The sequence below is a fragment of the Geotrypetes seraphini genome, chromosome 10 (assembly GCF_902459505.1).
Source record: "Geotrypetes seraphini chromosome 10, aGeoSer1.1, whole genome shotgun sequence".
In the NCBI taxonomy this organism is placed as follows: Eukaryota; Metazoa; Chordata; class Amphibia; order Gymnophiona; family Dermophiidae; genus Geotrypetes; species Geotrypetes seraphini.
Genome location: NC_047093.1, coordinates 44,492,080 through 44,506,245, shown reverse-complemented (window position 1 = coordinate 44,506,245; position 14,166 = coordinate 44,492,080). Strand labels below are relative to the sequence as shown.

Here is a 14,166-nt window from a genome sequence, read left to right as displayed (position 1 = left end):
CTCTCCCAAAGGGCATTAAGTCTCATTGCCATTGGGGCAGGCCATGGCGTTCAATCTCATTATATGCCACTGAGGCAGGCCAGTGATGGATTTGATGGCTTCTGCCAAAAATTAAAAAACATAGTGCTTTTTTAGTTGGTGAGATGAACCAGGAAGCTCGGGGTCAGACATGTTGGTCCAGCCCTGGCTGTACAACGGTGTTCTTTTTGTCTCTCTCTCCCCTCCCCCCTTCCCCTCTCATGGTAACCAAAGTCATTCGCAGGAGTGGGACTCAATCAGGTCTTGTGATCCTAGTGGCTCCAGACTGGCTTTGCCAACCGTGGTATGTGGACCTACTATGTCTGCAGTGCAACAGAAGCCTTAAGCTGCCTTTTCATCACAGGCTTCTGAGTTAGGGGCCAGATCCCATGGAGAATCCACAGCGCTTTGGTCTTATGGCATGGCTCTTGAGTGCAAGGCTGTAATCTGGCCTAAGAAGCTGTCTACTATGGAAGCCTATGCTAAAGCTTGGAAGGCTTTTCAACAATGGTATGAAAAGGACCAGAAGGAGCTGCTACAGTTTTCCATTCTGGTCATGCTGGCTTTCCTTCAGGCTGTACTGGAGAAAGGCTTGCAGTGGCCTCCATGAAAGTGCAGGTGGCTAGTCTTTCCTAGCGCAGAGTCGCATGGTTTTGCTGACAGCTAATCCGGATGCGACACGATTCCTGAGAGGTGCGCTTTGGCTTAGGACCCTGCTGCAACATCCTTTCCCTTCATGGAATCTTAACATTGTCCTAAATAGCCTTGCCAAGGCTCCTCATGAGACGCTTGGCGACACTTCCTTTTTGAATCTCACAGTCAAAACTGTGTTTCTGTTGGCTTTTGTTTCAACGTGGTGTATTTTGGAGCTGCAGGCTCTCTCCTGTAGGGAGCCCTTCCTTAGAATTATGGAAGCAGGTGTCACTCTCTGTCCTGTTCCCTCCTTTCTTCCGAAGATTGTGTCTGGTTTCCATGTCCAACAGGATAAGTCCAAAAGACGAAAGACAACTTCTATGATATTGAAGACAACACAAATACAGAGATATAGAGATGTTTCTAAAGGGATCTTTATTCAAATTCTGAGGCAATACTGACGCTACACAGCCAGTGTTTTGGCAACATACAGGTGCCTTCTTCAGGAATCTATAACACACAAATATATACAATCAACAAACATTGTAAACATGGTCATAATCAAAATTTAAAATTAAAAAGCACATCATATATAAAGTACAAAAAAAATATAAATATAATACAATAAGATGATTGTCGTGCCATGTGATATAAACAAATATAAAAGATATGTTTTTATAAAAATGTGCATAGAGATAAAAAATATACGAGTACATGCCCAAGCTTTATTACATTCACATACGGATAGATCAGACCAACATGACAAAGCACAGAAGTGTCAATCAAAAAACATAAAAACCCTATGATAAGTAAAAAAAGAATTATATGCAAATATATAAATATTAAGATGAGATTGATACACAAATATATGAATACTATGCTAAAAGCTATAAAAAAAGTACAAGAAAATGTTGAGAGATGTTAATAAATTTTAAAGAGACTAAAAAATAGGAGATACATAACACAAACAAACCCCCTCCTTTACAAAGCTGCACTAGTGTTTTTAGCACTGGCCACCGCGGTAACAGCTCCAATGCTCATAGAATTCCTATGAGCGTCCGAGCTGTTACCGCCATGGTCGGCACTAAAAATGCTAGAGCGGCTTTGTAAAGGAGGGGAAAATGACAAACTTGAATATAGGCATATATGACATAAGCATCAATGGCAACCCTAACAATTATAGTTTATCTAATCACATTAGCGTTCAAAATATCAGTTAATAAAGAAAGCTGATATACCATAAAAGGTTGCTAGAACACATTCATATTCAAAACAAAATGTATAAATAGGGCTGGTATAACATAAAAGGAGTATTAAATGTCCACAGATCTTTTAACGACCCTATGAATACAGCAGACACATGTCAATGAACACATCGGTTAAAACACACTTAAATAAATTAAAAATACATTAATGATTTCCATGTCAACCAGGAGGTTCGTCTGCCTGCTTTTTAGTTTACAGGCTCAAACAAACAAGGATATGATTTTGAGACTACTTGGACTTTCAGACCATCTGTTTGTACTTACCTCCTGTCCCAGCTTGGCAGGGCACCTATAGCTAGATGGATTCATATGGCCATATCTTTGACATACATTGCCTTTGGTAAACAGCTGCCAGTCTCTCTCAAGACGCATTCCACCAGGGGTGTCACTTCTTCATGGGCAGGGTATCAAGCAGTTCCTCCCACACAGATTTGTAGAGCATCTACTTAGTCTACTCTGCATGCTTTTTCCATATTTTATATAGAGTGGACGTGGTGGCTTGAGAGGCTTTTGGGTCCTCGGTCTTGCAGGTAGGCTCTTCTGTTCCTCCGTAGACGTCGACCATTGCTTTGGTAAATCACCATATGTACAGACTCCTAAGTGGATGTAGCAGAATGAAAGATTATGTTCTTACTTGAAAAATCTTTCTGTGTATTCTGTTTCGCCTATTTTTCTGCCTTTAATGTTTCTAGATTCCAAGCCTGGAACTTTTCTCTTGTCAGATGGCTGTATGTGAAGAAATATTGTATATGTTAGTGTATTCTTCAGCATCTACCTCCCTTATTGTTAGTGCTAGTTGCACTCAACAGGTTGGTTCTCTAAGGTTGTTTTATACAAATTCCTGTTCATTGTTGTTCTACTTCTTGTTTCTAAATTACAGAGCAGAACAGAACTGTGTAATGTATGCGGGGTCACTCCCTGTTCACCTCCTTCTTTATATTGTGTTCCAGTGGAGCTCGATTGCTTTGGGATGTAACTTAAAGGGGACTCTGGGCTCTGCCTCCATGAGGGAGGTGGCCAAAACTGTATTCACACTTCTGCAAGTCCTGTTTGCAGGAACGGATTGATCACCATACGTACGGACTCCTGAGAGGATTAACAAAAAGAAGATTATCCAGGTAAGAACCTAGGGACGGATTCTCAAAATTTACCGTGTCTTTAATGATGATCGCTAAACTGGTTCCAGCTAGTTTAGCATGACAGTATTTTACCACCCAATTATCAAAACGACTACTGTAGTCTTTTCCAAGCTTCCTAGCAGCTTCCAACTCTGCCATGCAAATGTAGTACAACGAGGTCATTACTATTAAAATGGTAGTAAAACAGGCTCAATATTTAAACGGGTGCTCCAAGTGATTCTCTATCATCGCTGGATGATTTTCCAAACAAAGCACCAGCTTTTAACGGCCAAAAATCACCAGCTGGTCTGTGGGTGCTGGTACTGTGAAAAGCATGTCTTGAGCGTGTGTTTCTGGCTGTGGCTCATGATAAAAAAATTTTTAACACACTATTTATATAAATTATAGCAACATACTTTTGGGAAAAAATCTCAAAAGCATGCATCTCGAGCACACGCATTAGAGGCATGTATTGAAGTTATGTCTTATATGTGCTTGCTGAAATCCGACGATTGCACCTCCCCTCCCCTCCCATCCAATAGCGCTAGTGCACCTATGATTAATATAATGATGTAACGTTGCTGGTAATTCTCTCCCCCCTCCTATTGCACCTTGCACATGCATGTGTATATACCCAGTTACACTAGTCTATAAAGGAAATTAAGCACCTATATTCATTTGTAGAATATGCACCAATCAGGTGCACAGTCACAGAATTATCCCCATATTGCCTTCAGGAGTTCTTGTGCAAAGGGATACTAGCAGAATAGATGACAGGTGTTTTCTTTCCGTTGTGCAGCTCTTCAGGTAACTTTTTTTAACAGTTTCAGTTTTTGTATTCAAACATTGCTCCAAGAAATATTAAAAAAACATGTAAGGAAAAATTAACTGTAAGCCTCTTGTCTGCATGAATACCCTTAAACTTAGGGCCTGTTTTACAAAGCCCTGAAGCCCAAAGAGATTTAAAGGGCTTCGGGGCTGTTGCCGCACAGCAGTCGCTAGCGTGGCTTTGTAAAACAGGCCCTTAGGGCTCCTTTTATGGAGGTGTGCTGCATTTTTAGTGCACGCACCGGATTAGCATGTGCTATAGTGCACGCTAGTCAAAAAACGCACGTTAAGACCCTAACACACCTTCGTAAAAGGAGCCCTTAGTCTTCCACCATGTATGGTCATCCAGGTACTGCCTTTGTGCAGGCCTGTCAGCCTTCTGGGGATATTTTTTGCTATAACATAATACTGGAGGCTTCTGGAAGATTGGCTTGAAGTTCTATGATGCCCTTCACCCCAATCTACTTATAAATGTTCTTTGGTGTCCATGAGGAAAGTGTGTTGGACACCAGGTATGGGATTTCTTGTTTATCCAATTTGGGAAGAAGGGTCCCCAGTTGTGAGGCAATTGTTGACATTTTTGCTTGAGACAGTTAATTTGAAAGAAAAAAAAGCGATTTTATTATTTTCTCAGGGATCTGTCATAATTTAAGAATATGGTCGCTAGAACTCCACCTGCAGGCATTTAGCTAACATAAAGGGTGGAGTTCCTGACTGCTGCACAGAATCATGGTTTTTCTGCTCGGCTCCAATATTTTGTAAGAGATTTATTTTCATACTGTGCTATTAATAAAGGATGCACATAATAAATAACATAGAGTAGACAGACCTTGGTTGGAAGAGCTTGCAGGCTATCTTACTTTTAGCACATTCATAAATCTTTTGTTCAAAAACTTGCAGTAAATAAAGATAGTTAAAAAGAGTAACGCCGATAGTATTGCAGAACACTTGACATTCCGCCGCCGGAACCCTTTTTGTGTCTAGTCGTCCGACTCCATTCCCATTCTCTCGACAGTAACGTCTGTTCCGGGATTTCAGTCTCACCTCAAATCTGTCTTGTTCTTGCGCGGTGCAACCAACCCTCCCTTCCCCTCCACCTTGGAGTTGAGCTTAGAGCCGCTTCTGACAGGCCACGGTTTGATAGCCCCATTACAGTTTGTGCGTCCCATTGGCAGTCCCCCGCCGTCCATCAGGCAGAGCCCGCGGCCGGGTGCCGGTCAGGCTAGGCTGCAGCCTTTCCTCTTCCTTTTCTTTCGCTGTCTGTGGCGGCTGCGGGTCGGTCGGAGCCGCCAGCGCTGGAGGAGCTCGTTGGCTTCGGCTTCGCCCCGCTCCGCCACTACCTCGTCTCCTGCTAGCCCCGGGAACGAGGACCAGTGTGGCAGCGCACGGCCTCTTGCAGCTGAAGACGTGGGAGCGCCGGTGTGAGAGACGCAGCGTTCTTCAGCACCCCCCACCCCCCCAAAAGATGGCGGCAGGAACAGGAGCAGCAGCGACGGTGAGCGGGGTACCTGTCTCTGCCGTGGCCCGGTTGGAAGGCCGAGAGTTCGAGTACTTGATGAAAAAGCGCTCGGTAACCATCGGCCGCAACTCGTCCCAAGGCTCGGTGGACGTCAGCATGGGCCACTCTAGCTTCATTTCCCGTCGCCACCTGGAGATCTTCACGGCCGGCGAGGAGGGCGAAGGCGGCGATTTCTACCTGCGCTGCCTCGGCAAGAACGGCGTGTTCGTAGACGGCGTGTTCCAGCGGAGAGGGGCCCCGCCGCTGCAGCTGCCCAGAGTGTGAGTATTGCGCGGGGACCGGGGGCCCCTGGCTGAAGCAGCCCAAGTGTAAAATTCATTATTAGCTTTTGCAGCGACGGTGTGTTGGCGCTTGTGGGGTTTTGGGTTTGTTTGGTTTTAATCATCCCGATATTATAGCTACTCCTCTCCTGTATGCCTTTCGCCTTGCATGAGGCGAAATCAGACTCGGGAGCATTAAATGTGCCGGACACTCTGCAGAAGTGTAGAGGCAAGGATGTCTTGGAGAGTGGAGCTGAATGCTGCAGGTGCTGGGCAGCTCAGCCGGGGGCCCATGCACCTTCCCGAGACCCCGAAGCTCTTTGCTTGGCCGGATCGCTGTAAGGAAGGCAGGGCATGTGTTGATGTTTGTGGTTGACACATGCTGTAGTCGTGTTTGGGCGGCCCTTAAGGGAAGCGTTTTTAATGTCACCCAGCGTTTAACTTGAGGAACGAGTTCGATGTGCTCTAGGGCTAAAAAGATTGCATTCTGAGCTCTTTGGGTTAGAATATTTGTTATTTGGCTGCTAAGAGTTGCTGCCTGCACTTAGATTTTTTTTTTTTTTTTGAAGTGGTCGAAAGCATTAAGATAAGAGAAGCTGGTTAACTTTGTGTTCATTGACTTTACTGTTGGATGGATTTGCCAGCTGAGATCATTCTTAAAAGGAGATGTGCTAGTTTAGTGCTACAAACATTGAGTGTGGGTATGTTGCACTAAGAATGGACATTTAAAAGTAGTTTGAAGGAGAAAATGTTTTCTTATGGTACATAGAAGCACTGAATAAATAAAGCAACAAATGTCTGTAGACTTATTTCAGGCTCTGATATTTGATGTAATCGCCTTGAATTTTCATAGGCATAGAGGGATCCACAAATCCTAGATTGGAGAATAATTTTAAAAGCATGAAGTTTACATCACCTACTTTACTAATGATCTTAAAGTAATTGTGTCCTTAGTGGGATCAGGTGGATGGGTAAAACCTCCATTTGGTACAGATTCTCAGTTTCTACCAAAATTAGATGCTACACTTGGAACTCTGTCCAAAGGAGATTGCTCTTATAACATAATAGAAATAATGAAATAATTTATACAGGTACACAATCTTTTACTCAAAATCCTTGAGACCATCCACATTTTGGATTTTGGTGTTTGGAATGGTAGTCAAGAAGGGTCGAGTGTGCTTTGCATTGAAGCATGTTCATTGCCAAATAGCTTTGACATATTTTTTCAATGAAAAATTTTGGTTTTCAGAATTTCAGATAAGAGATTGTGTATCTGTACTAGCAAAACCTCTCTATTAAGGACTGTTTGGAAAAGAATAAGGCCTCCCTTCATCCCATAAGATGCATTGAGGGATCCCTTTACTAAGGTATGCTAGCCAATTTAGCGTGCGCTTAAATATTAGTGCATGCTGAATGCTAGCGCGGCCATTATATTTTATGGACGCGTTAGTATTTGGCACGTGCTAAATCGGCTAGAATGCCTTAGTAAAAGAGCGGGTGAGTGTGCATTCTCTTCCTTAATGAGAGCTGGGAAAATGGAACTGAAAAGTTTGATAACTAGACTTCCCCTTGAGTAAGCTATTTAGTTGTTTTACATACAGTAAAGAATAATCTCCCACCCCTGGTGGTTTTCTGATACTCTTTGTCTTGCAATCTAATAACTTTTTTTTCCTTTTACTATCCTATTCAGAACTGCCATTCTTTTCCGTATTCAGTATTTTATATATCACTTTGTTATTGTCTAAGGAAAGACAGTATATCAAATAAATCATAATGTATAGATAAAATGTAGGTTAAATATCTTGAATCATAAAGAGAATCTGATAAATCAATACACATCACAAACAGTTGAATTGTTAATAATAGATAATAAAAAATACAGTGAAGTTCTCAAAATGTCAGTGGAAAGGACTGAAAACATAATAATAACCAACAGAATTATCTTCAGTGATCAGAAATCAACTAGAGTCCCATTATTCAATGATATTCAGCAGCAGTCCAAACTGAAGAAGAATGAATCACAGCCTGTTTTGACTCAGTGTTGGTTAAATATCTTGCACATAAACAAGAAATAATTGCCTTTGAACTTTAAAAAGTCTGCCTTGTCCTTATATACTTTTTAGTCGACATATCCATATTTGTCCCTCACTTTGTTCATTTATCTTATTTATGCCTTATACCACTTCTTTCATCAAAAAACACAAGCATTGTAAATTCTGTGGAACATTGGTCAGTATAGTTATGGCCAGAAATAGCTGGAGTATTTGATTATAAACCTAATATTTACATCTTCCTTAAACTGATGTTTTTGTGATGATTCAGAGGCGATAGTGATAGTATACAATATCATTGTACTTAAGCATGTTTTCACTCTGTATTTCAGCTGTTTAAAGTTAGTGGCAGTTTATCTCAGTGATTTGATACAATGCAAAAAAAAAAAAAAATGCCCAACCTATTAAATAATGGAAACATGTGAAAAACAAAAAATATAATTTTTGTAAAATGGAGAAAACCAAGATCTTTTAATTTAGCGGCAGCGAGGAGGAGTAGGCATCCCTTCTGCTCTTTAATTTAAAGGTGTGTGTGTGTGAGGGGGGGGGGGGGTCCGGGTGGCTGAGGCAGGAGGAAGTGGATTTCTCTCCTGCTGGATTTTTTTTAAAGTTCAGGGGTTGGCCATTGTTGGGGTTGTTCCAACAAGACTTTTTTTTTTTTTTTTTTTTTTCTTTTAGACTACTACTGTACTCTTCTTCCCCAAACAGCTGTGTGGCAGGAGGCTGCTTCAGGGCTTCCCCTGCTGCTTAGATATTCGGGCCTTCCCCTGACAGCTCTGCACATGTCGGTCACTTTCTCCAATGACTGATTGGATGGAATTATGGCAGGACGTTGGGAAACTTATTTGCATGCAAAATTGTTTGAATATCAATCACTGTTTTCAAATTGGACTTTTACCAGCCCTACAACGACCCACAGGATTTTAACAGCAATTTTAGAGCATCCGAGCCTATAAGTTAACTGACTATGATTACTTTACATATATCTGGTCCCAAGTATTTTGAAAAGAGATTGTTTACCTGCATGGATTTTTTTTTAATTACTAGTGTGTAAATTGTTTTAATTTTGTTGGTGAGCTTTTACTTTTTTGGAGTTTCCATTTTAGTGCATCTATAAGCACACTCTTAAGTTCTGCACATTACATCATAAAGGGGAATGTGTGATATTAATTGTAGAATTGCCCATTTTATCAGTAAATCCCGCACATGCTTTCCTGGCAGTGTAGTTAATAAAGCTTTGTAAACTGCGGCTATAGATAGGGTTGCTCTTTGGATTGTTTGAAAAAAACCCAAAACCAACTCAAACAAGGTGGTATTTTTGCCATAAACCTGCCCAGAATTATCATATACAGTAATGATGTAATTGTAGCTATCTCTCTTCCAACATCTCTTCTGACTCTTAAACTGGCCAAAGGTTTCAAAGTATAGTACCATCTTCCTATAACACATGTTCTGGGAGATTTATTTTAGTGTATTTAAACAGCATACATTAAAACCTTGTAAGGCACATCAAAATTGAAAACTAAAATTTTTGTTTTGTTTTTTTATTTAATTTTATAAGACAAAACAAGTTTTAAATGAAAGCACATTAAAAGTCTGTGTTGCTTGTTTCTACTGAGTTAAGAAAATAATAAACTTTGAATTGGAAAGCTTCTTAATTGAAGTTCTTTGCATTTGTAGTGTTAATCTATATTTGATTACATGCATTTGTATGATTTTTGCTCTTCATCCTTTGTATTTTTAGTTTAAATTGGTTTTCTTGAGTCAGGTGTTTTACTATACCATTTCTTATACCTCGCAATTTTCAACAAAGATTCATTCATTGCAGTTTACAATAAAAATTCTAAGCATTCACTGACGTTACAAGATTCATAGGCTATAAGGAGTATAAGCCATGAGAATTAGTGAGAAGAGATATGTCCAACAGTTTCCTGAAGTTGTAGTAGGTGTGGTAAGTTGTTCCAGATATTGGGACCTTGAAAGTTGAAGGTAGACATGAATAGCTTTTCCCGGTAAATTTGTTGAGGAGAAGGAAAAGTTAGTTTAAAATGCTGTCGTGTTCTTGAGTTACAGAAGACACATGTGACTTTTATGTCAGATGTTAGACCATTGTAATTCCTTATAGACCATGCAACAATCATAAATTCTTCTATTCACCATCAGCCTGTGTGTTTCCTAAACGAAAAGATTTGTCTAGTCTCTGTGTTTTGGAGAAGCTGTAATTTCTTATGTTCCTTCTCTAAGATTCCATAGTATAAGGAGTTGCAATAGTCCAGATGTGGGTGTGTTTTGGAGAAGCTGTAATTTCTTATGTTCCTTCTCTAAGATTCCACAGTATAAGGAGTTGCAATAGTCCAGATGTGGGAGTAAGACTGCCTGTGCAATTTTCCTAAAGCTGGTCTGGTTTAAGACAGATCTTATTGTGCTAAATTTGTCTTAATCTGAAATAGTCAGTTTGTGCTCCAAAGGTTAGATCATGGTGGCAAATAATACTATAAACAGTAAAGTCACAAATTGGCTGACATTTAAATTGGTATTGAAATGCATGGTTTATTCACAGGGTTATTAGATTGAAAGGTCTGTTTTTGGTGCATAAATAGGTCATTGAAGACCTAACATCAAGTGATTTTAAGTCTAATTATGGTTACTTTCCTTTATCTAAATTCCCAAATCTCCTTGAACAATGTGCATATTAGTACTCAGGAGTTTGTTTGAAATGGTTTTCTGTGCCCTAATCGATGGGCAGTTCTGGATTGCCATTTAGAATCTATTGTTGTCTTAAAGTTTTAATCAGGAGAATAAATTGTAAAAGACAGTATCAGTGAAGTGGTGTGTGTGTGAAAATATCTAAGGCTTCAAAAAAATATAGTTGCTAATGGCAACAGACATAAGAAAAAGAAATGATGGCATACACAGTGGGAACATTGTAAGCCTGTGAGTGCGCTCTTTTTTTTTTTCCTATCCCTATAAGAGGTCTGCTTTTGACCTTATTGTGGTGCATTCTATAAGCCCTGTGTTTATCCCAGGACAAGCAGGCAGCATATTCTCTACATGTGGGTGACGTCATCCATGAAGCCCTGTCGCGGACAGCTTTTCAAGCAAACTTGATTGAAGATCTTAAAGCTTGCTAGTGCTGCACCGTGCATGCATGTACCTTCCTGCTCAGCTATAGGGGCGTCTCCTCAACGTGGTCCTCCGTTCTTAGTTTTCCGCGGAGCCAGAAGGCCCTGTCTCTCTTCTCTGCGAATCTAAGTGACTTTCTTGCACCGCAGCTTCTTTTATTGTTTTCTTCGGAAGTCGTTGTGCCCCGCGTCTTTTCTGTTTTATTAAAAAAAACAAAAAAAAAAACCTTAATTACATCGATCACGACTGGGGGGTCCCGTTTTTTTCCTTGGCTGCCCGGCCTCGCGTGGCCGCAGCCTTTTTTTCCTGCCTTATATCCCTGCCTCTTACCGGTTTCAAGAAGTGCACACAGTGCGGTCGGGTGATCCCGATCACAGATCCGCACCGTTGGTGTATACTATGTCTCGGTGTTGATCACCCTACAGACTCTTGGCCTCATTGTGCCAATCTCCAACCCCGGGCTCTTCGTCGACGACTGGCCATAATTTTGGAACTTTTCTCCATGGATAAAGCCTCGACCCCGGTCTTGGCCTCGACCTCGAAGACCTCAGGCCCGAGCATGTCTCCCTTGACTTCGAAGGCCTTGGCTGCTCCGGCTTTGAAGACCTCGGCTTCAGGTAAGTCTCCGATTCCTCCATCAGGTTCAGCTCAGCTACTGAACAAGCCGTCCTCGGAGTGTCTGGCCACCCAGGCAGTGAGTGTAGTCCTGCCGGCCTCTGCGAGACCTCCTCCTAAGCGTGCCTCCACATTACGGGAACACTCTACATCGAGGTTGCCCTCGTTGGAGCGCACTCCTGCACCAGTTCGTCCAAATCCTTTGGTCTCGGTGCCGATGTTCAAGGATATGCTTAAGGCTATCCTAACCTCGCAGATCTCCTCTGCTTTGGCTCAGCTTGCCCCGGCCTTGACCTCGCTCGTTGTTGACCAGCTTGAGCGTTGCGCCGAGGGCTCTCGAGGCAAGGTGCGTCGGTCCCGCTGCTTGTTCTCGAGTGATTCCTCACCTACTCCTTCGAGGCGGACTTCCCCTGCCGCCCGACCTCGTTCGAAGCACCGGACTAAATGTACTTCTTCTTTGAGGCAGCGGTCCACCAACGGCCCAGGGATTCTTCCCCAAGGCGTGGTAGGTCGCCAGGTCCTCGCACAACGGGGTCCATCCAGCCGTCGGACCTCGTACTGTCTGACCCTCGTCTTCGCCGATCTCCCATGCCGTCTCGGTCTCCGAGCCGAGGGGCTTCGAGGTCGAAGACTCCAACCTCCCTGCCGCATCGGAAGGTCTCTTCTTCCCGGGGCTTACCGAGGCGGGCTCCCCGGGCCTCTGACCCTCAGGTCCTCGCCTTCCAGGCTCTCTAAGCGCAAGCTGTCGTCGACTCCCCCTCGTTCTCTCAGCAGGGCTTCATCGACATCCCTGCTTATGGACACTGACTTGCCGGTGCAGTACTCGAGGGAAGCTTCCCCCCTCGTTCTTGGCTGCCCTGAAGTCCCACTCGGCTTTGCCCCTTGAAGGGCGTTCTGCGGGCAAGCCTTCCTCCTTCACCAGGTTCGTGCTGGACATGGGCAAGGTGCTGCAACTGGACCTCCAGTCCGAATCCAAGTATACCCGGGAATATTTGGAGGGGAAGTTTGGTTTCCCTAGAAACTGGCTATTTTGTAGAGGCATTATTTCACTATGGACGAAGCTTTCTCCACTTGATTGGCAGTCTTCATTTCTTCACTAATAATCACTCCCAAGTCTCGTTCTGCTGCAGTTCTTGCTAAGGTCTCACCATTTAGGGTGTAAGTTCTGCAAGGATTTCTGCTGCCAAGGTGCATGACCTTACACTTTTTGGCATTAAAACTTAGATGCCAAGTTATGGACCATTTTTCCAGTAAGAGTAGGTCCTGCGTCATACAGTCGGGCACTGTGCTGTTACCTACTATGTTGCATAGTTTGGTGTCATCGGCGAATAATGTAATTTTACCTCGAAGCCCCTGAGCCAGGTTCCTTACGAAGATATTAAATAGGATCGGACCCAAGACCGAGCCCTGCGGCACTCCACTGATCACTTCCGACGTTTTGAAGAGAGTACCGTTCACCACCACCCTTTGAAGTCTACCTCTGAGCCAGTCTTTAACCCATGCAGTTAATGTTCCTCCTAATCCCATCAAACCCATCTTGCTTAATAACCTGCGGTGTGGGACACTATCAAAAGCCTTACTGAAGTCCAAGTATACGACGTCCAGGGACTCCCCCATATCCAGCTTTTTCGTTACCCAATCAAAGAAGCTGATTGGATTGGCAGGGCCTTCCCTTTGTAAATCCATGTTGATGGGGATTTACAAAGGGAAGGTCCTGCCAATCCAATCTAATCAGCTTCTTTGATTGGGAATAAAAAAGCTGGATATGGGGGAGTCCCTGGATGTCGTGTACTTGGACTTCAGTAAGGCTTTTGATAGTGTCCCACACCGCAACTGTGTTTGTCAAGAGGACAAAAGTTCGACTTGATCATGCCGGCATGATCATCGGCTACTGTGGTAAAAGTGTACTGTGTGTGGACAAATGGAACCTATTCGATGACCCAAAATGGTAACGGGGGGACAACATGAGCCATTGATTCAAAAGGTGAATGTCGGCTGCACAGGTTGGTGCGGGCTGATCAACATGCTACTGTGGAGCATTCTCCATCCAAACAAACTAGGAGGGTCTCCAGATGTGTCCAAAATGACCATGCAGTGAACCCTGTTGCAAATGGGGCTCTGGAGCAGATGGCTGCTGACAGCACCCATGCTCACAAGGGTTCATTGCAAAACATGGTTGCAATTTGTACAGAAGTACCGACATTGGACTTGGGCCGATAAGTCACATTTTGAGCTCCACCGAATGGATGGATGGATGTTGGCATGTTGGGTGTGAAACCACTGAGAACAAACACCCAGCAACCGTGGCGGCAGAGTTATGGTCCAGGGAATATTTTTTCTTGGCATGATCTGGGTCCCTTGATACCTCTGGAAGGGATCTAGGACTACTCAGTGTAGCTGTTTCAGCCAGCTAGGTTCAACATGGCTGTTTAACTGCAGCTGTTTCATTGTGGCCATTGTAATGACAAGTACTTACCATGCTGAAGCTGTGAGGTTTTGAAAGAAAGGGGGGGAATAGCCCCCCACCCCTTATTAATGCTTCTTTCCCTTTACTCACCCTTGTCCTGCCTCCACATCATCTGTTGACTTCAAGGTTTGAAAGGAGGCATAGCTCACCCCCCTCCCCACCCAAATACTGATGCTTCTTTCTTTTCATCTCCTGCCTCTGCATCATCTGGTGACTTCAAGGTGTGAAAGAGGAGGGAGGTATTATCACTGATCAATTGGGCACATCAT

The 14,166-nt window shown here is 43.1% G+C and overlaps 1 protein-coding gene and 1 long non-coding RNA gene across 7 annotated transcripts in view; one reads left to right on the top strand and one right to left on the bottom strand.

Moving 5' to 3' along the window:
* Positions 1 to 1,079: 1,079 nt before the first annotated feature.
* On the bottom strand, positions 1,080 to 4,972 carry LOC117368251. Of its 2 annotated transcripts, none has more exons than XR_004540937.1 (3): positions 4,692 to 4,972; positions 2,181 to 2,642; positions 1,080 to 1,161 (listed from the first exon to the last, which is right to left on the bottom strand). It is a non-coding gene; the product is annotated as an uncharacterized LOC117368251 (long non-coding RNA). The 2 variants fall into 2 exon arrangements; XR_004540936.1 differs by having other exon boundaries at positions 2,181 to 2,512.
* A 149-nt stretch (positions 4,973 to 5,121) lies between these two features.
* The window catches only part of FOXK2 (forkhead box K2), a 183,679-nt gene continuing 174,634 nt past the window's right edge, over positions 5,122 to 14,166 (top strand). The window contains exon 1 of one of the 5 annotated variants that reach the window (XM_033961707.1): positions 5,122 to 5,641. In XM_033961707.1, coding sequence (XP_033817598.1) covers positions 5,328 to 5,641 — 314 coding nt within the window. In that variant the 5' untranslated portion in view covers positions 5,122 to 5,327. The remainder of the gene's footprint in view (positions 5,642 to 14,166) is intronic. The other 4 variants (XR_004540935.1, XM_033961710.1, XM_033961708.1 and 1 more) reach the window with 4 other exon arrangements.